General features: G+C 45.5%; 1 protein-coding gene across 1 annotated transcript in view; it reads left to right on the top strand.

Annotated features, from left to right (window-relative positions):
• The window catches only part of UBR1 (ubiquitin protein ligase E3 component n-recognin 1), a gene marked incomplete in the record, with an annotated part of 4,571,807 nt that overhangs the window by 491,436 nt on the left and 4,058,094 nt on the right, over nucleotides 1-22,277 (top strand). Inside the window, 1 exon segment of the mRNA XM_044074213.1 lies at nucleotides 21,437-21,535. Coding sequence (XP_043930148.1) covers nucleotides 21,437-21,535 — 99 coding nt within the window.

The following is a 22,277-nucleotide window of genomic DNA, read 5'->3' on the forward strand; positions in this document are numbered from 1 at the left end:
TCTCCCCAATGCACCACACCATCAGAGGGAGATAATTCAGGAAGAAATGCTCAGGCTTCTTTGAAAGAGAGCCATCCAAGAGATCCCACCAGGATGAAAATCCAGAACTTACTCTCACTTCTTTTTGGTGCCAAAGAAGATGGGGACCTGCATCCAATCCTGGACCTTAGCAAACTTGATTTTTCTGTCAAAAAGTCCAAGCTCCAGATGGTCACTGTTCAGTCCATCGTACTCTTGTTGCACAAGGAAGATTGGACAAGCTCCATAGATCTCCAGGACATGTACTATCACATACAAATAGGAGTACCAGGAGACATCTCCACTTTTGAGTAGGGACCAGTCATTACCAGTTCAGAACCCTGCCCTTTGGTCTCACCACAACCCCCCGGGTATTCACCAAGTACATGGCAGTGGTTGCAGCGCACCTGAGACTGCAAGGATTGCAGGTGTTTCCCTATCTCAACAACTGGCTCCTCACAGGTCCCATGAAGCATTGTTTGGCCACTGCCTCACACTATCTACTACAACATTTTGATCAGCTAGGTATCGCAGTGAACATCCCCAAATCCAGCCTCACTCCGTCCCAAAGCCTAGAGCTTATCGGGATTCAGTTGGACACATTGTCAGAGATTGCAGCACTCTCAACCCGGTGGGTACACCTCATCAGATCTCATGTTCAGTGTCCTCTCGAACTGTGTCATCCCTAGGGCCCACGTAGTTCTTAGGGCTTTAGGGTCCATGGCTGCGGTGATCTACCTAGTGCCATTAGCCAGGTTCTACATGTGTTTTGCAGTGGACTCTAGCAGTTCAGTGGTCTTCCCTGGTTCACCCAATGTCAGCCCCGATCAGCCTCACACCGGTGTGCAGATGTTATCTCTGGTAGATTCGGTCTCCTGATCTCCTAGCAGGCAGACCATACTCCCCCCCCCCCCCAGCACCACAGTGACCACAGACACTTCCCTGTTGGGGTGGGGGACATTTTCAGGGGCAGATGGTCCAAGGCATGTGGTCCAAAGCAGAGACCAAACTGCATATGAATGTCCTGAAGCTGAGGGCAGTTCTCCTCCTGTTACAAGGACAGCCTCCCTCCAGGTACCATTGCAGTTTACACAGACATGGCTGTTGTCTGGTTCCTTAAAAAGCAGGGGGTAAACATTCATATCTGCTTTGTTGCAAGGCCATGGGAGTGTGGGAATGGGTGATATCCTTGGGGTGCTTTCTCATTGCAACTCACTGCACATTCCAGGGCTGTTCTGACTCCTCATGAGTGGTCTTTGAGTCCCTCGGTGGCGAAAGAGATCTTCCTTCATTGGGGTCAGCCAAGCTGTGATCTGTTTGCATCCCCTCTCAACCACAAATGCAGCTGGTATTTCACCCTGATTCTCCAAAATGTGAAGGCCCCCAGGGATGCTTTGGTCCATGATTTGCCCCAGGTCTCCTTTATGCCTAGTCTTCCTTGCCTCTCATCCCCAGAGTACTACAGAAAGCCCATAGCCTTAAGGCTACTTTGATCCTCATTGCTCCCTTTTGGCCTTGGTAGGTGTGGTTTCCCCTTCTGTCTCACTTGAAGCATTCTTAATCTAATTTCCCATCCCTCTCAGCTTCCAATTTCCAACCCACAGACGCTTCGTCTGACGGCATGGTTTGTCCACTTCCACTAATGCTGAATCAGCCCAGGCTACCTTCTCCCATTAAGATCATTATCCTGGCCCCTGAGAAGGCTTCCACTAGAATGATTTATGCCATCAAGTGGAAATGGTTTTCTGTTTGGGCTAAACAGTGCAATCTCAATTCTACTTTGGCTTCCATTTCAGATGTCTTGCTTTTCTTGTCTTTCCTTTTTCAGGATGGAGCTAGCTTTTCAACTATCAAAGTGCAGTTAGCAGCTATTTCTACCTTCATGTATGTGAGGAACCGGCCTTCTCCTCTTGCTTATGCAAAGTCTTTTTAAAAGGGTTTTTTCTGCATCGACCCCCTGTCAAGGATTCTTCTCTCCCTTGAGATCTTCCCTTTTTGCTGCAATCTCTCATACAGAGTCTGAGTCTGCTGCCACATGTGATATCAAATTCTTGCCATGGAAGACTGCTTTTCTGATAGCCATAATCTCAGCTAAAAGGATTTCAGAGTTGCAGGCTCTTTCTGTTAAACCACCTTTCATGGTTTTTGATAAAGATAGGGTAGCTGTTGAGACTAACCCATCATTCATGCCCAAGGTTGCCACAGAAGCGAATCTGAACCAATCAGTCCAATTGCCAGTCTCCTCAAATTTTGCTAACAGAGTAATATCCCTTGCACATGCTAGATGTGCATAGACAACTGTGTTTCTGTTTAGATAGTGCAAAGAACTTCTGCAAGTCTGACCAGGTGTTTGTGGCATTCTCTGTCTTAACAGGAAAGGTCAGGCGGTGTCCAAAGTGACTACCTCTCATTGGATTTTGACGTGCATTTCCTATGCTTATTCGTCCAAAGCAGTGTGTTTACAAAGGCCAATTAGAGCCCATTCTACTAGGTCAGTGGCTATGTCAGCTGCCTTTCTCTGCCATCATTCCTTCCATAGGTGACATTTATGCAGCAGCCACCTGGTCTTCTCCTCACACGTTTGTTAGCCACTACAAACTTGATGTTGTATCCAGGAACAGGGCTTCCTTCGGCTCCACGTTTTTTGACATATCCTTCCATGAGGCCGCCCAGGATTTAGGGTAGCTGGGGACTCTAACCCAAGAGTGAGGAATAGTGACATGGTTAACATCAGATAAAGAGTTATGTACTTAAAATAACTTGGCATCTGTGTTATCCTATGTCACTATTCATCACTATTTCTCCCAACATCCCCGTCCTATAGGATCTAGAAAATGTGGAGATGTCCTGTCTAGTGGTCAAGGTCTTCTTTAGCTGCTTTCTAGCATAGGGTAAACTCGATCCGAGGGGTTAGATGGCAGCAAGGGATCATGGCAGTGGGAGGAGCTCGAGCCTTGAAGCTGTATGTAAAGTGCCAGCTCGGATCCAAGACCCAAGAGTGATGAATAGTGCCATAGGATAACACAGATGCTAAGTTTTTTGTTTTTTTTTTTGTACAATCTGAGGAAGCTTTCAGTATTTTTCTCAGAAGTATAGTGTGTATGTGTGCTGTTAGGCACCAGAGGCCTGTCTTTACCGTTACTATGCTTTATTTTCATCTTTTGATGGGAAAATATTGCAGAGGACATTTTTTCGCATTTATACATTATTTACTATATGCACGACTCTTCTCTGTGTGTTTTTAACATTGGATCATGATTTTACTGCAAATTCAGTTTGAGTTTATTATGGAAGTTTTACTTTGTCAGACATGAAGATATAGTTTAAATGGCTATTAATTGTAAATTTGTGGCTGATTAACGTGGTTCATGTATGTGTAACTAATTTTTAATACTGGTTTTCCACTTTGGTTAGTTTGGTATTTGGAGATGGTGTACTGATGTCAGTTGTAAAAAAAAAAAAAAAAAAAAAAAATTTGATCACATTTCAGAACAGTTATTTTGTTATTATGGCTGAGTAATAATTATTATGTGGAGACATACTTACTACTACAAACTTTAAGTGCTTATTTTGGTACATTATCAACTAGTGTCAGTATACACTGGTTAGTGCTCTCTACCCTGACATGATGGATCGTAACTCTAGTACCCCCATCAAATCTGGTTGCACTTAAAAAGAAAAAAGTAAATGTCTCACCCTATAGTTAGTGATGCTTTTGGGACCACTGCTCAGCCTGCAGACCACTTACCTTTTGCTCTATTTCCCTCTAATATAACTTTTCCGGCCACTTTGGAATGCGAGCTAGACCCATCCTCCAGGGCTGTTAAAGTACCTGGGTGGCCAGTATGGGAGAACTACATAGGTGCAAGAATAGTCCCGGGTTGAGACACCTTGCCAGACGTAATAGTAGGTTGCCAGATATTTGATCTAGTCGTAAAGTTCACAAGAGAAAGAAACAGGAGCTGCTTCATACATTTTGATAACCAGATTATAGCTGTTTATAAGCTGATATGGTTTTCTTGGCTAAGAGTGTTCTACAGACCGCTAATTCTGTTGGTTGTATTCCCATCCATGAATCTAGTGCTAGTTTGGCTAGAGACCTTTCTGTTTCAGAGAATGATGGAGAATCTGATCAGAACAATGGTGATTTCGAAGTTGATACAGAGTCCAGGCACTCTTATTCCTCCTAAGGTGAACCTGAGCTTAAGTGCAAACAAGTGATCTGAAGTAGGAGATTCATTTGTCTGCAACCTATGGGTTATGGATCCGATATTGGATCTGAACCGGCATGGTTTACCAGCTATGGATCCAAGCTATCAGCTCCTCCCCTCACCCATAATGCCCTGCTCTACCCTCATGACCTCAGATCTCGTTTGCCGCTCATGGTGACCAGATTGTGTTTTTCCAGCTAAGTGCTATATTAGTGTTTAAAATACTTCAATTTTGTATTTTTTTGGTTAAATTTGTGTGAAAGTGTAGGTTTCCCTCCTGTATTATTACTTTGTTTAGAGTTTTAAACTTAAATTTATATCCCTCCCCTCGCTGGTAGCGTAGTGTGTGTTTGGGCCTGTGAGTGAATTTTTTGTTACTTTTACTTTTTAGTTCTAGTAACTTGTTAGTTTTTGGGATGTCTGAACAGCCCAAAGCTTTTTTTTCTAAATGCTCCGAGTGTGGCCATAAGCTTTCCCCAGCTGATGGCCACACTCTGTGTGTTAGATGCCTGGGGGTTGAACACCTCACATCTGGATGTTCCATTTGTGCAGGGTTCAACCCCAGGGCATTGAAGGAGCGGAGGTCCAAGCTTGTTTTGGCGGGTCTTTTGCCGCCGGACTTGGCTCCGGCCTCCGCTCCGGGGGTAACCGTTCCCACGGTTGTTCCCTCTCCGGCTCCCCCTCCTCCTCCTGGGACTCAACCTCCCGTTTCTGGTTCGGAGGAGAGGGAAGCTAGAAAAAAGGACCGGAGGGAGAAGCACCATAAGCGGCGGGCCGAGACCTCTGTTTCGGCCCCGCCAGCCAAGCGGGCTTCTCCCCCGGCCTCCTTGTCTGCTGGCTCTCCCCCTCCTCGGCTCCAGTCTCCAGTATGTTTTTCACCGGGACCTGAGGAGGAGGAGACCCGATCTCCGTCGAGGCTATCGAGGAGGCACTCAAGGCCTACCTCGGTAGCCTCATCGAGATCAACTTATAGCCTGTCGGACGCTGATCTGGACCGGATGATGAGAAGGTTCATCCAGGCCCAGATGCAGATGGGAGTGCTCTTGCCTCCCCCCCCTCTGGGGGGGAGCTCGACCCCCTTTTTCAAGCCAATTGCTCCTTCTCCGACCCGCTACCCGGGTTCGGAGCAGTTGGAGCCGAGCAGCTCCGGAGCCGGGGGTGGGCCGGCGCCGATAGTACTTGGTACTTCGGATCCGACCCTGCCCTCGAGTGCATCGGATCCGACCTCTCGGAGCCTGGATCCGAGCTTCGGATCCGGGGGGGATCAGTGCTCCTTCGGCGCCTTCTGTGAAGGAGCGCACTGTCCCTTCGGATACGAACGCTTTGGCGCCGGCTCCGATCCACTCTTCGGATCCGAGGGGGAGCCGATTGTCAGATCCTTTGGTCGAGGTCGGCTCCCCTTCGGCTTTTGATGTAGTGGAGAGGGCCCTGTTGAGGGTCTCCGGACCCCCGGCACTTGTCTCGGCTCCGTCCCGCGCTCCCTCTGCACTGGGTCAGGCTTCCACCATCCGGCCCTTGGGACAGCCCGCTTCTGTGCCCCAAGCTGTTCCCCTGGAACAGGTTACTGCTTGCGAGGAGTCCTCTGACAGCCCCCCAGAGGATGTTCCCCGCAAGCATACGTGCAAAAGGAGGCACATTGACTCCCCCGAGTCTCTCACGGAAGACACGGATTTGGAGGAAGGGGAAGGCTCCCCACAGTCACCCCCCGAGGATGTCTCATTTGGAGACATCATGGAAATGCTCCGCATAAGGGGGGGGGTGGTCTGCCCCAAGTCTTCCTCGGACGAGTCCGTGTTCTTGGAGGCATTTGAAGCGGGCCCGTCTACCTCTTGGGTGTCCCCTCCTGCCGACCCCCTGGTGGACCTCATTACCACCAGGGCGTGGAAGGAACTGGACACCGTGGAGCCAATCCCTAAGAGGCCCGACCGGATCCTCAGTCCACCGGCTGACCGTGCCCATTGGAGTAAGGGGCCTCCGGTAGATGCCATGTTGACGGCGGCGGCCACCAAGAGGGAACTTGCTCAGGAGAGTCCCTCAGTCCATCCCCCGAGCAAGGAGTCTCGGATGATGGACCGCATGGGGAAGCGGATGTTTAGTTCAGTGACCTTCTCGGTAAGGGCGCTGAACTACCTGGCACACGTGATTAGGATGCAGCGAGATCTTATTAAAGAATACGCTGCATCTCCCCCAGAGTCCATGTCGGAGGAGGACAAAGTGCTGCACTCCACCCGCATGGCCACTCTTAGATCAGTTACTAATACCTCTATGCGGCTTCTCTCCCATGCTACGGAAGGCGCCGCTAGAGCCACAGGGGCAGGTCTAGTCACTAGACGTCAGGCCTGGCTCCGTCATTGCGATTTCTCAGAGCCCTTCAAAGCGTCATTTGCGAATGCCCCCTTTGATGGTTCTGCCCTCTTTGGCAAAACGGTTCGCAACACTTTGACCCAGAGCGAGAAGGACGGGAAGACGCTGTCTGCCGTCGGAATCCGCTTCTCTGCACCCCAGAGGCCCTATTCTAGGAGCCAAAAGGGTCAGAAGAAGATGTGGTTCCGGAAGTCGCAGCAATCCCAGCCTGCTCCGGACAACCAGTCCTTCCGTGGCAGAGGAGGACAGGGAGGACGCCGCCCTAGAGGCAGAGGGGCTCCCAGGAACTTCGGGTCCAGAGAACCCTTCTCTGAACGGCCCGCAGCAACCCTGAGGGGTTGCCCGGCTGCTCCACTCTGGAGGCAGTCGGGGACGTTCGAGCACCTAGCGGCATGGGAGTCCATAACATCAGACCGCTGGGTTCTCCAGATCATATCCAGAGGATACCGCATCCCATTTCGTCACTTACCAAAATTGAAGTCCCTCCCAGACGTTCCACCTGGTCAAAGGGAGGCCGCTTTGGCAGAAATTGGCCATCTGCTAAAGAAAAGAGCCATCCAGCCCGTCCCCAGACCAGATCGGATCAGGGTTCTACTCCAGGTTCTTCTTAGTGCCAAAAAAGACGGGGGATCTAAGACCAATTTTAGACCTTTCTCTCTTGAACCTGGCAGTTCCCAAGGAGAAGTTCCGAATGGTCACTCTGCAATCTATTCTCCCCCTTCTGGGAGAAAATCACTGGATGTGCTCCATAGACCTCAAGGATGCATACTACCACATTCTGATGGACAGGCGCTCCAGGAGGTTTCTCCACTTCCGGCTGGGAGCCAGTCACTACCAATTCCGGGTCCTTCCCTTTGGTCTCACCACAGCCCCCAGGGTGTTCACCAAAGTACTAGCGGCCCACCTGAGGCTTCAGGGGGTGCAGGTCTTTCCCTACCTGGACGACTGGCTCCTTACCGCCCCAACAAGGCATCTACTACTATTGGCGCAAGACTCCTTTCTCCATCTTGCTCCCAGTCTGGGCATCACTATAAATACAAAAAAATCCAACCTAGCACCCTCACAGTTCATAGATTTTATAGGGGCCAGGTTAGACACAAGGAGTTTAAAAGCCTTCCTCACTGCGGACAGAGTTCAAAATCTGCAGCTCCAGGTGCGGGCCATTCTCCACTCAAGTTCAGTTCCAGGAGTTGGTCCTGAGGGCTCTAGGGTCCATGGCGTCTGCTATAGCACTTCTTCCTCTCGCCAGGCTCAATATGCGCATCCTCCAGTGGACTCTTTTAGTACAGTGGTCTTACCTTGCTCTTCCTATGCATCATCCCATTGCGATCAGCAAGGCTTGCAAGCGGTCCCTCCTGTGGTGGCTTCACTCCCCAGATCTCCACAGAGGCCGCCCATTTTGTACTTCTCCCCCTCTCGCCACGGTGACCACGGACGCCTCACGCCTCGGGTGGGGGGGGGGGCATTTTGCAGGCCGGACCGTCCAAGGCACGTGGAACGATTCAGAGACCTTACTGCATATCAACGTTCTAGAGATGAGAGCGGTGCTCTTAGCGTTGCTAGCACTTCAAGACTTTCTTCCCTTGGGAACAATTGCGATTCAATCGGACAACATGTCTGTTGTCTGGTATATCAACAAGCAGGGAGGAACCAGGTCTTACCCTCTTTGTCGAGAAGCCATGAGGGTTTGGGAATGGGCAATCTCCACCAACCGCTTTCTCATAGCAACGCACATTCCGGGTCGGTCCAACATCCTGGCGGACAAGCTCATTCGCACCATTCTGACCCCTTACGAGTGGTCTCTCAATACTCAAGTAGCGGAACGCATATTCGCACGGTGGGGAACTCCTTCTTGCGATCTTTTTGCCTCTCCCTCAAACACCAAGTGCGACAGTTTTTTCGCTCTGATACCTCCTCCAGGAGGTTCCCCAAGAGACGCTCTGGTGCATGCTTGGCCACCCGGTCTTCTGTATGCTTATCCCCCCTTGCCTCTGATGCTCCAAGTTCTTCAGAAAGCCTCTCGGGTGGGGTGCAGAATGATTCTCATTGCTCCGTTTTGGCCTCGACAGATCTGGTTCCCCTTCCTAAGGTCTCACTCGGTGAATTCCCCTTGGATTCTAGATCCCATTCTGGATCTGATAGCTCATCCATCCTGCCTATCTCCTCCGAACCTGGACAACCTGAAGCTGACCACTTGGCTGCTCCAGTTCCACTCTTGATCAGGACTCCCGGTATTTCGTCCCCTGTTAAGGCGATCCTGGTGGCAGCTCATAAACCGTCCACTAGGAAAGTCTACCGTAGCAAGTGGAAACTGTTTTCTTTGTGGGTGGAGCGGCAAGGCCTGAATCCCTTCACTGCTCCTCTCCCTTTAGTGCTTGATTTCTTAACCACTCTTTTTAACGATGGTGCCAGCAGTTCCACGGTCAAAGTACAACTTGCGGCAATTTCACATTATCACATTGGTCATGACTCCAATCCACTCATGTCAGCCAAGTTGTGTAAAATTTTCCTTAAAGGTACTTTCCTTCTCAGGCCCCCTGTAAAACAAGCGGTTCCTCCCTGGGACCTTTCTTTAGTTCTCCAGGCCTTGACCGCCCCCCCCTTCGAACCGGCGGCTACGGTAGATCTCAAATTCTTGTCGTTCAAGACGGCCGTAGTAATGGCTACTAAGAAGGCAAAGAGAGTTTCAGAGCTCCAAGCATTATCAGCTAAACCTCCTTACTTGGTCTTTCATCCGGACCGTGTTTACCTCAGGACCAACCCGTCCTTTCTTCCTAAAGTAGCTTCTGAAGCAAACATTAATCAATCCATTAACCTCCCTGTTTTCTTCCCTAAATATGAAAACAAAGGTGAATATAAGCTTCACTCCTTAGATGTTCACAGGCAACTTAGATTTTATCTAAACAGGACAGCTGGTCATAGGCAATCCGACCAGTTGTTCATTTCCTTTGCTAAATTTAATTTGGGCAAGCCAATTTCTAAAGTCTCTCTGTCTCGCTGGATTTCACAATGTATCTTGTTGGCTTATCAAGCTTCAGGAAGGCCCGCACCGGAGAGTGTACACGCTCATTCAACCCGGTCAGTTTCTACCTCGGCAGCCTTTAAGGCTAGGATTCCTCTAGATGATATTTGTGCAGCAGCCACGTGGGCTTCATCTCATACTTTTATTTCCCACTATAAGTTGGATCTTGCATCTAGGGGTAGAGCATCATTTGGCTCAGCGGTGCTCCGGAATATCCTTCCATGATGGCCGCCCAAGATTCAGGTAGCTGGGGACTCTGTCCCACAGGTTGCAGACAAATGAATCTCCTACTTCAGATTTAGAAGTTATGTACTCACCATAACGTTCCATCTGAGTAGGTGTATTCATTTGTCTGCAACCATCCCGCCCTCCTATCCCCCTGGCCTTTCAGTTTCCTGCATATGGTGTGTTACCCTTTTCAAGGTGTTTTTTTGCTGTTGGCAAACTCGATCTGAGGTCATGAGGGTAGAGCAGGGCATTATGGGTGAGGGGAGGAGCTGAGAGCTTGGATCCATAGCTGGTAAACCATGCCGGTTCGGATCCGATATCGGATCCATAACCCACAGGTTGCAGACAAATGAATACACCTACTCAGATGGAACGTTATGGTGAGTACATAACTTCTAATTCACTTTTCCTCCAATAATTGCTAGATTTAGTGATGTTTTTGCTTAGGACTAGTTGGAAACAAGCCCAGAGCTTGGCAGGGTTTATGACTTTTTAGATTACGGGATGCCCAATTCTGTAGTTATACCCCTCTTTTATCAGCCTTGAAAGATATTTGTAAAGCTGCCTGCAGGTCACCAGTATCTCTTCCAGCACTTCATAAAAAGGTTCAGAGAAAATAGTCTCCTCAGGTATGACAGGTCTCGTTTCTCATTTGACTGCTAACCCAGCTGCCTGCTCATATAAAAAAGACCATGGCCTCATCTAAGCCAGTGCCCCCTGATAAACAGGAAAAATGGTTGGATCTTCAGGACAAAAGGATACTTCTTTCCCATAATCTAGTCTTTAGAATGTTAAGTTATCAAGACTATGTGATGTAGTTTATTTTACAGTTTGCATCCTTACCTGCAGAGCAGTATTGTTGTATGAATGAAATTTTCTACTTTGACTCTGGTTTCAAAACATTGTTTTAGAGGTGATCAGTCTCAAGAAAGTTAGCTGCTTCTGCTTTATTAAAACAGTATGCTTGGTTACATAATGAAAACTTTTCTGATGTCCTTCAAGGATGCATCTGCAGTCATCACATATGGGTTGTCCTGCCTCAGGCAGCCCTTCGGTCGGCCGGATTCCAAAGTCTGGGTACGGCGTCGGCTGATGTAGTCCTTTCCCCGACGTCAGAGCGACTGGGGTATAAAAGCGTCAGCCGACGCCATCTTCCTCAGTCTTTCTTGCCGCGTGGTGCCCGAAGCAGAAGTAGTTCACAAGTGCCGGTTGGCCAGCTCCTGTAATTCAGCTACCGAAGACTTCAAAAGTTAAGTACCCTGTTGGGGACTCTTTCTTGCCTCAGCCGATGTCAGATAAAGTTAATAATTGCTTAACTTGTGGGAAACAAATACCTCATAAGGATTTCCACTCTTACTGCCTCCCCTGCCTAGGCCCAGACCACGATGTCTCGGCCTGTTCAGCCTGTGCTTCCTTCAACCGACGCAATCTTAGACGTCGGGCGGAGTTTGCAGAGGAATTTTTTGGGGCTAGTTTTTCATACAATATGCCGTCGGAAACTCAGACTTCACATTTAACAAAGAAACGGAAGGACAAGGACCGAAACACACGGGCCGCGGTTTCGGCTGAAACCATGGCCAGGGCTACCGCGAGGGTCTCGGTTGCAAAAGAGTCCTTGGTACTTCTGACCCCTGAAACCGCTATACCGACAACCTCGGCCCCTGAGGCCCCTGCTGAGTCGGTTATTGAATTTCCTTCAGAAACTGGTGTCTTGGAAACTTCCGACACCATTCCTCTAGACAAAACTACACCAACACGTGGTGCAGCTAGGCCTCCTGCATCCATGTCCTTAAAGGCATTCACCAGGGCTAAAGCTGCTAAACATAAAAAAGCTATGCCTCCCAGGGTTATTCCTCAGGGACCCTCTACAAGTTCACAGATTCTAACTTTAGCAGAGGACCTTATTTCCTTAATTAGGGGCTCTCAACCCCATTCGGACAGGGGCTCTCAACCTCCTCTAGACAAAAGGCCCAGGGTTGAGCCCTCTGATCCCAACTCCTCAGAGGAGGCCTCTGATGGCTCTGCTCTCTCGGACTACCAGGAGGAGGCTTTTTCGGCCTATGAGGATTCTGATGCAGAGGAATCAATCCCCTCGGCCTCCCCTCCTGAAGAACTATCCTTCGGGGAGACCCTTCACACTGAGAGAGCATTTCAAATGGCAGGACCAGGAATTCTCTGATTCCAGGAAAAGATTAAGAACTTTTCTGCATTTACCTCAGCATAGACCTTTGGCTATTCCTCCTGTTTTGAATGTCATTGATGATGTGTACTCTGAGTCTAGCATAACCCCTGACACTTTTCCTCCGGCCCCTGTCAAACCCAATAGGTACTACAGGGTCCTGGACTCGCATCTTTTTCTTTACAAGGCCCACTCTGCTGATCCAGAAACTATTTCCCAGGGCCCTAAAGGGGTTGCAGCTGCCACTTCTAAAAATCCACTCCCCTCTGAAAGGGAGTCCAGGGCTTTAGAGAGATGGGGTAAAAAAGTGTATACTTCTGCTACTCTTTCTATGAGGGCATTAAATTGTCAGTTTCATATGATACAGTACCAAGAGTATTTGTTAGATGAATTGCATAAGAAACTGTCTTCACCTGAACCCCTAGATCGCAAATCACTTCAGGATCTGGTACATAACACCCAGCAGGTTAGCAACCATTTTTTACAGTGTGGTTATGATGCATTGGAAGCTTCATGTAGGTCAGCTATGACAGGTGCAGTCATACGTAAGCATGCTTGGCTGAAGGAACAATCTCTACCAGACCATGTTAAAGCTAAGCTTCCGGATGCTCCACTGCTCAGGAAGTCTTAAAGAAATTTGAGGAAAAGGCAAAATCTGTACAAACAGTCAAAGATTTTCTACAAGTCCAACCACCAAGATTCAGCAGAAATTGGCCTACCAAGAATTGGTCCCTTCCAGACACAGAAAGATTTCAGAGAGGCAGGAACAGGCGTGCCAGAGGTAGAGGGCAAGCTAGAGGCTCCTACAGAGGATGTCAATGGCAGCCTCCCAACCAGAGAGGTAGTGCAGGACCTACAACTGCTGCACAAGGACAGACTCAATGACTTTGCTTTGACTCCGCCAACCAGGGCTCAATTAGAAGCACCTTTGGGTGGAAAGCTTTCTTTATTCTCAGAAAATTGGCACAGCATTACAAGAGACAAATGGACACTGCAAATAATAGACGGAGGATACAGGTTCCATTTTCACACATTGCCAAAAAGAAAAGGCATGCCAGACCTGCCACCAAATCAAAGGGCAGAGGCTTTGAAACAAATCTCCAACTTAATGCAAATGAAAGCTATAGAAAAGGTTCCTCTTTCAGAACAAGGCCAAGGATTTTATTCCAGACTATTCCTTGTTCCAAGAAAAGAAAATCAATGGAGGCCTATTCTCGACTTGTCCGCACTGAATACTTATCTCATTGTGCCAAAATTCAAAATGCTGACTCTACAGCAACTCCTTCCCATGCTGGGCAAGGGATCTTGGCTGGTGACTCTAGACCTCAAGGAGGCATACCTGCATGTCCCTATCAGACAAAGTTGCAGAAGACACCTCAGATTTCTTGCAGGTTCAGAGCATTATCAATTCTCAGCATTGCCCTTTGGCTTATCTACTGCGCCCAGAGTATTCACGAAATGCCTGGCATCAGTAATTGCACACTGCAGACTTCAGGGGATTCAAATATACACATATCTGGACGACTGCCTTATACAAGCGGACAGCCAACAAACTTTGGTAAAGGACTTGAAATATGCCATCCACCTACTGCAGGCCTTGGGATATACAGTCAACATTCACAAATCAAGACTTGTTCCATCCCAAAGAATAACTTTTCTGGGTGCGGATCTAGACACAACCACCCAAATGGCTTTTCTCACAGAAGAAAAACAAAGACAACTACCGGATTACTTCAAGAATCTGACCAGACAAACTCAGCTGACTGCAAGGAAAATCCTGCAGGCCCTGAGTTACATGGCATCTTGCATTCTTCGGATTCCACAAGCAAGGCTGCGTATGAGGAAACTACAGTGGTACCTAAGGAGTTTATGGACTCAGCACAGTCACAGCTTAGAAGCTTTGATCCTACTCATTCCATGTCTCCAAAAGGAATTTCTGTGGTGGGCTCAAGCAAGCCAGTCAAACAGGGATCTGCCTTTCAGCAAGCCAGTAGCCAGCCAAACCATTACAACGGACGCTTCAGACCACGGTTGGGGAGCACACCTGGAGGGCAGATGTATTCAAGGACTATGGTCACAAAAGGAGCTACGCATGCACATAAACCAAAAGGAAATACTGGCAGTGATACATGCAACCGAGGCCTTCAAACTCTTTCTGCATCAAGGCCACCTGCTGATAAGGACAGACAACACCACAGTTATGTGGTACATAAACAAGCAAGGAGGCACCCATTCCTACCCTCTTTGCAGACTAGCAATGAATCTATGGGAACTTTCCTTGAAACTCAATATAGAGCTGCAATCCCAGTTTGTGCCAGGAAAAGACAATATACTGGCGGACAGCTTAAGCAGAAATATCATGGATGCACACGAATGGATGCTGCACCCAGACATCTTCCTACAGATAACACAATCATGGGGAAGGCCAGACATCGATTTTTTTGCCTCCCCCCACAATCAGCTGAAGAAATTGTGCTCAAGGACATACCACCCACAAGCATGGAAAGTGGACGCCCTATCTTTCAGCTGGAGAACTCTAACAGTGTATGCATTTTCACCTCTTCCATTAATGACCAAGGTCTTACTGAAGATCAGGACAGAACAGCCAAAAGTGATTCTAATAGCTCCGGACTGGCCAAGACAGCACTGGTACCCACTGTTAAAGAGCATGTCACGCACGAAACCATGGCCTCTTCCTCAATGGCCACTTCTCCTGACACAGCACAATTACAAAACTCTGCATTCCAACCTGAAAACCTTGCAACTAGCAGCCTGGAAAATACCTTGACTCCTCCTCAGGATAAGCTATCCAAGAGAGTGAAGGATATCATCATGGAAGCTCGCCGGCCTTCCACAAGAAAGGCATATTCAGCAAAATGGAAAAGATTTCACACTTGGAGCACCACAAAGGGACTAGATGACAGTGATGAACATGGCACATATCCTGGAATACTTGGCAGAAATGCTCCACAATGGCCTGTCTTATTCTTCCATTAAAATTCATGCTTCAGCAATTTCAGCAGAGTACAATACTGATCCACCTGTCTTTTCTCATCCTCTTCTAAGACAGTTTCTAAGAGGAATTAAAAACATCAATCCTCCAAGGAAACCTCCAGTGCCTACTTGGGACCTTAACTTCGTCTTGGAAAAACTAACTCTGCCTCCCTTTGAACCAGTAGCATCTGCAGAACTACAGTTCCTGTCTTGGAAGACCGCCTTCCTTCTGGCCATAACCTCAGCGAGAAGAGTATCTGAGTTACAGGCCCTCATGGCAGTACAGCCATTTCTTATCTTTCATCAGGACAGAGTCTCATTGAGAACCAATCCTTCATTTATGCCAAAGGTGGTATCCAGGGTCTCATTAAACCAAACTATTCACCTGCCTGCCTACCTTTCCAAATCCACAAAACAAAGGGGAGAAACTTCTGCACACCCTGGACATACACAGACAGTTGCGCTACTACTTGGACAGAACTAAAAGCTACAGAAAAACTGACCAACTGTTGGTAGCATATGCTGCTGGTGCACAAGGAAAAGCAATTTCCAAACAGACAATTTCAAAATGGATAGGGAATCGCATTCGTTTGTTATTCCTTTCATGGAAAAACTGTGCCAGCTAACATTAGACCTCATTCCACCAGAGCCACAGCCACCTCCACAGCCTTCTTAAGAGGGGTGGCTACCAAGGACATTTTAGAAGCTGCTACATGGAGCTCCGTGCATACATTTTCCAAGCATTACAGTTTACCTTTATATTCCAGATCCAGAGCAGGCTTTGCTACGGCAGTCCTGCAGGGCATTTTAGCTACATCATCCTTTACATAGATCCTCCACCCCCAGATTGGCTATGGTATTCTACCCATATGTGATGACTGCAGATGCATCCTTGAAGAACATAGTACAGTTTTGTATCTACCATAAATGTAGATGTCCGATAGGTATGCATCTGCAGTCAGGTTTACCCACCCTCCTTCCCCTCTTTGGTATTTATTGGGTACCTTTCCCTCTCATAGCTAGCTGGGGTTATCTATCATGGTGTATTTGTTTTATATCTAGATATATATATATATATATATATATATATATATATATATATATATATTTCTGTGCATGTTTGGAATTTATTGCATTTCTCCAAATTTAGCCTTCCTTTGAGGGCACCTGGCATCTGGGGCAAGAAACACTGAGGAAGATGGCGTCGGCTGGCGCTTTTATACCCCAGGCGCTCTGACGTCGGGGAAGGGGCGACATCAGCCGACGCCGGACCCAGACTTTGGAATCCGGCCGACCGAAGGGCTGCCTGAGGCAGGACAAACCCATATGTGATGACTGCAGATGCATACCTATCGGACATCTACATTTATGGTAGGTACAAAACTGTACTTTTTAAAAGCTGTAATCTTGAATGCGCCTTTAAATTCTGAATTGGTGCTTGGGCCATCTAATACACAGATTCTGAAATAATGTGATGACAGAGGCAAGTTAATGCATTGGGTAGCCAGAATTTTCTTCCCAAACAAGGCTCCTTTCTTCAAGGGGCAGAACCAACAAACATTAAACTCAAGCAAAAGTCAGGGATCCAAAAGGAAATGGCAGGAGGTTAATTCAAAACCAAACGAGGGATTACTTTACAAAAAAAAGGATCAGGCCACTGCAAAGGAATGACTATGCTGAGTCAGAGTACCTCCTACCTCCCTGTTCTGCCCTGCCTTTTCTTCCTGCTTCCTCAGGCTCACCCGCAACCCTCCAAACTGGCTACAAATAGACTGATACAAATGGGTTCTGGGAGTAATTTTGAGAGGATCCACTTGACAGTGGATAGACCCCCCCCCCTGTTTTCAGGGGAATTCCTCACACACGCACACACCAGACTAGACAGAGCGGTTTCCTCCAGCACTCTATCACTTAGTTAGAAGCAGGAGTCCTAGAACTAGTGCCTGCAATACACAAAGGCAGCGGAGTTTACTCCAGAATCTTTTTGAAACCAAAAAAGGAGCATTCTGGAGAACTGTCCTAAAGATGTTCTTACTACATGCCTTTGTAAAATTTCTGATACTCATAATGCTCACCTTATAGTTGGTCCTAGTGTTGCTTCCAGTCCACTATTTCATAGTGACTCTAGTGCTGAAGTATAATGCTTAATGCCGTATTGTTATTGCTCTCAATGTCAGGAAATTTTTGAAATTTACATCATCTGCCTTACATGATCAGTTTTGTGCATTACTCTTTGGACTATCTACTGAATCTGAGTGTTTCCAAAGTGTCTGTCTCCAGTAGTTTCCTCTTGCAGAAGCCTTGGCAGCCACATTTTCCTTATTTAGATGCGTTGCTGATTTGTGCAGATTCTATATCCAGGTGCTTGGAGTCCTAAGATAGGGTTGCCTCCCTCCTTTCCCACCTGGGCTTCAAATTGAACCATCAAAAATCCTTCCTCATAATCTCTCAATTAATTGTTTTCCTAGAGTGTTGGATAGATTAAAAAAAAAAAAAAAAAGGTGTTTTTCCTTCCAGAAGGTGAAGTTCTGACTTATCAGGGCATTTTTCTTGGATTTCCTTCTCCTAGACTTGGCCTCGGCAAGATAGTTTCTCAGTATTCTTGGCCTCGTCATCAGTGATCCTCATGATACCACTAGCCAGACTACACATGAAAAAAATTAATTGGTGCTTGAAGAATTGTTGGACCCAGCACCTTCATTACTTGGACTTCCACATACTGGGATTTATAAAACAAAAATTGCAGTGGTGAAGGGATCAACTTTCTCTGAATTCAGAACTCCCTTTCTATGTAGGACCCAGTCCAGTTTGCCCAGACGGACTCTTCAGATTTTGTGTGGGGAGCAGTGTGCATGGGAATTTAAGTGCAAGGCTTGGACATGCCAAAGCACATAAACATAAAAGAAATGTTAACAGTGATTTCATGCCTTAAAAGTTCTTCACTGCTTATGGATTCTTGTCTTCTTCTAGTGGTCACAGCCAACACCACTGTGATGTACCTGAACAAGCAAGGGTGTACAAGTTCTTACCCTCTTTGCCTCTTGACAATGATGGCCTGGGAGCTGGCTATACAGTGTACTCTGTCTCTTCAGGCCTTATAGATTTTGTCAGAGCAAAACACAGTGGCAGGCAGATGAAGCAGGTCCTGGACAGACTCTCACAAGTGGAAGCTCCATGTAGAGACAGGGCTTTGAGTCAGTCCAAATAGGGAATATTATTTAGTCCTTGCATCCTTTTAGTAAAGTACCTTTGTGGGCATTCCATTTGTTGCAGGTGTATGGGACCGATAAATGCCAAAAGAGGCAATTATATTCAATGATTGGCCTAATGAAGACTGAATGGGTGGCAGTGAAGTCCCCAGATTTAGAACACAATCCCTTTGTTTTTAAGCTCTGCAGTGTAGAGAGACTTTTCTTATGACAGTGGGCACAGTGGTGGAAAGTTGAGTCACTGTTCATATAAGTTCCCAAATCCAGAAGTTCCCAAATCCAGAATGACTGGGTTAACTCTTGGGGGGGTGTATTGTCGTTGTGCTAATTCCCTGGGATGGCTTCCCAAATGATGCAGTAATGCATGTAGCTTTAGTCTATGATTTTTGGCACCAGTTATTTATTAAGGACGATCCTTCCTGCTAGATGGCCTAGTTATTTGTGTTGTTGACATTCAGACAGCACATTTTATACTTTCGTCCTCCATTTTCTGTTTTCTAACTTACTTCACGTTATTTCTTCTTGTCCACACCAGCATTTTTTTTTTTTTTTTTTCTTTTTGAGTACTGGATACTTTTTTGCTGATCTGTTGATATATTCTCTCCGCTCTTTTTTACTAGCCTTTGTCATTCACTGACACTTCATATTTTTTATTGAAATGATGCCAACAAAACATTCACCCTATCCACACCACCTCCACTTATTGTCTCTCCACTAGTTGTGGTGGTCTCTCCGATATTTCAACAGTTGCTCCTTTTTCCTATTCTCCCTCTTCCTTTAACACCACAGAGCTGGCATTCTTTTGGATGGAATTTCACATTGTTAGCACTGTTCTTTGCAAAGTGGTTTCCCAAAATAAGTTTTATGAAAGGTTAATCTAGCTGGATTGGTAATTGCCGAGATTATCATCTTGTTTTAATATGATGAGTGTTTTTTCATAAATAATATCCCCACATCCTTTGTGATGTGCTCTTTAGTCCTGTTCACAAAGATAATTTATATTAACTTTGTGAAGTAACCATTTAGTCAAGATTTTTACTGTTTTGGTTCACAAGCAGTTCGCAAGCATGGCTTTTGGAAATTGTTGGAAGTTACCAGCATTATGAGGATGTGTTGTATTTGAACATTTGCAAGTTTTCACTCGAAACATAGAATACTAATTTCTTTTAGGCTGTGTTATTAATGTGTCATTTCTTAGATAAAGTCTAAAGTCACTTTTCCAAACTAAATGGAGATTTCACCTTTGCTGTTGTAAAATAGTCTTTGTATCTAGTTTGAAGTGTTTAAATATTCACCAAAAGTTTTGACCCTTCTTTATTTGGTAGTCTGCTTGTTTATTTTCAGATACTTAAGGTTTTCCTTTAAGTAATGGTGTATACGCTTCCTGTGATCTGCTGTTGTGTAGAAATGTAACTCATTTGTTCTGAGATGTCTGGTTTGGTCTTTTCTGGGATCTAGGTGCGGTAGACTCTCCTTTCAGTAAGTGGGCATAAAGCAGAGAAACAATTCTGGACAAGACCTCAGCCTTTTGCGTAATGCACATATGTATTCCTTCTGACACTTTGATGGGTCAGTAATTCCTCTACAGCATAGCTTTCGAATGTGGGAGGAAACCATAGCATCCACTGGAAAACTTGTATTAATAGAGGAAAGATATCCAAAGTACACACAAAAAAACACCCCATCTGAGGACTGAACCAAATAAGTAAGTGCTGTGTTAACAGATGTACCACAATGCCACCAGAGAATACGCAAGTAAATACTTTTGCCTTGATAGAAACAGCCAAAGGTGGGTATTCTGTAGGATTTTGTGCGCATGTGTATAGCTGTGCTTCTGCAAGTTTTGTTTTCTGAATGTGCACTGTTTCGTTTATCTGCCATTTGTTTATTTTTGGTTTTGCATCATGTGGTTGTTATATAAACATAAAAATCAGCACAATAAATTTATAGCTGAAAGTCATGTAACAATAGAAATATAGCAAGGACATTCATGGATGTGAAAATTTAAGTTATGAAAGACTAAAATATCTGTACCTGTACAGTATCTGTTAGAGATTTCTAAGAGGAGATCTAATTCAGGAATATAGGGCATTTAGAGATAACTATCTCTGGGAATGTTTGGGGTTATCAAAAAGCAGTAGAGGATCATCAGACAACCTATGCAGAAGATACCATAAGATTGAAAAGTGTACTAATTGGTTTTCAGAGAGAGCAGCTGATGCATGGAGGAGGATACCAGATTACATTAAAGCAAGTATTAGTTTAGGTATCTTTAAGAACAGCCTGGACACTTCTTATAGGGGCAAGTGTTTTGGTATATTGGCACGCTAGAAGGGCATTAATGCCTGTGCTTGAAATATTTCTATGTATGTCTATTAATCCAGCCCCTCAGTTGTTGCTTGCCATTTTCTTCTTTCTGTCTGTATGTATAGTAAGCGTTACATCCTTCTTCAGGTTTACCATTTCATTCTGCAGTAATATGCATTTCTTTCATCGTTTTATTGTATACTCGGACCCATTTCATGATTCAGCAACTAACAAAAAATTCTGCAGCTAAACTTTTGGAATTAGTCGATACTTGTCATCATGAGCTGCACAATTCATGAATGCTCTCTAGTTTATCAGCTGTGCTGTTTTGATTGTGTTGGACATCCAGGTCAACAGTCTGCTATGGGTGCACTTTTCTATCGTAACTGTGTGGTGTCTGTTAGTGTGACTTTGTTCATTTTTGGATTCTGATTTTTTTTCCCTTTAATCCCTTTTGCAGTACCTGTTCCTTTCTTTATTTTTATCCTTTATTATGTTATTTCAGATTTCTGTAGTTTGCAACATACCTTTGGTATTGATGTTGGCTCTCAAGACTTGCTCAACTGTGTGTTTTTGCAGGTCTGCATTTCTAGTTTGAACCGAAATGTTTACTTTTGGAACCTGTTACTTTAGTTTTAGGAATAGTTTTATATGTCATGATCATTGTTTTTGCGTCTGAAGATGGTAGTAGCTATCTAAATCCTTTCAGTGTTAGGATATGTAGAAGTCTGCCTTTAAGCTTTCACCATTACCACTTCACTGATTCTGGATTCGTCATGTTATAACACTGCTTACTTTTTAAGTTAAGTAAATTTCTTTGTCAGGGTTTTTCAGTTATCGTTTGTCCTTTAGTGAAGCTTTTGGCCAACTTTCTCAAGGGTTCTGTCTCTTGTTTTTCATGCAGCTTTACAAGCAACTGCAGAAGGACTTTATTGAAGATGACCATGAGCCTCATATCTCTGTGATTTCCCTTGCTGTACAGATCTTCACTGTTCCAACAGTGGTAAGTGTTACCCTATGTGTTGCATAGCTGTCAGTAGAAAGCCATGAACAACTAGCAGAAATGCTATAGTGTAATAGCAATCTTTTCTAAGGAAATTATATTGATTTATTTCCATTTATTGACCGGGAATAATTTAACAGAGTTAAAAACACAATTTTCATGGAGGCCTAGTATAAAAGCTCCACAGTTATACAACAGAGGTAACAACATAATCAACCGTACATCGACTTTGAATGCATACAGAAGTCAATTACAGCATTCATATGTACACCAGTAGAAAACTTTAGTGAAGGTTACAAATAAATGCATCAAATAAATATTGTAACAGTTAACTGTAAGCTTAAAATTTAGATAGTATAGTGGTTAAAGGAGGTGGAGGAAGAGAGGGAGAAATTAGAATGGATAAGGTTAAGAGATGGGATAGATGGAGATGAAATTCTGGTACAATGACTGGTCCAAGTGGAAATTAGGTAGGTTTCGTATTGCGCAGAAATGTTTTTGTTTACTCGTGTCTAAGGTCTAAGGAGTGGAATTTTACAGCTTGGCTACATAGGCAGAGTATAAGGAGTCTCCATGGTGTGTTATTTTTCTTGATTTAACAACTTCTATTAAGTTTTGAGATTGAGATCTTGGGACTCAGAGGCATGTATTTTTTTGGAAGTAAATTAGAGATGGGTGGGAAATGGCTGGATTCATTAAGAATTTGTGTGTGGTTTTTAACTGATTAAATGTTAAAGGTGTG

The sequence above is a fragment of the Protopterus annectens genome, chromosome 6.part0 (assembly GCF_019279795.1).
Source record: "Protopterus annectens isolate FY-2018-M chromosome 6.part0, PAN1.0, whole genome shotgun sequence".
Classification (NCBI taxonomy): domain Eukaryota; kingdom Metazoa; phylum Chordata; order Ceratodontiformes; family Protopteridae; genus Protopterus; species Protopterus annectens.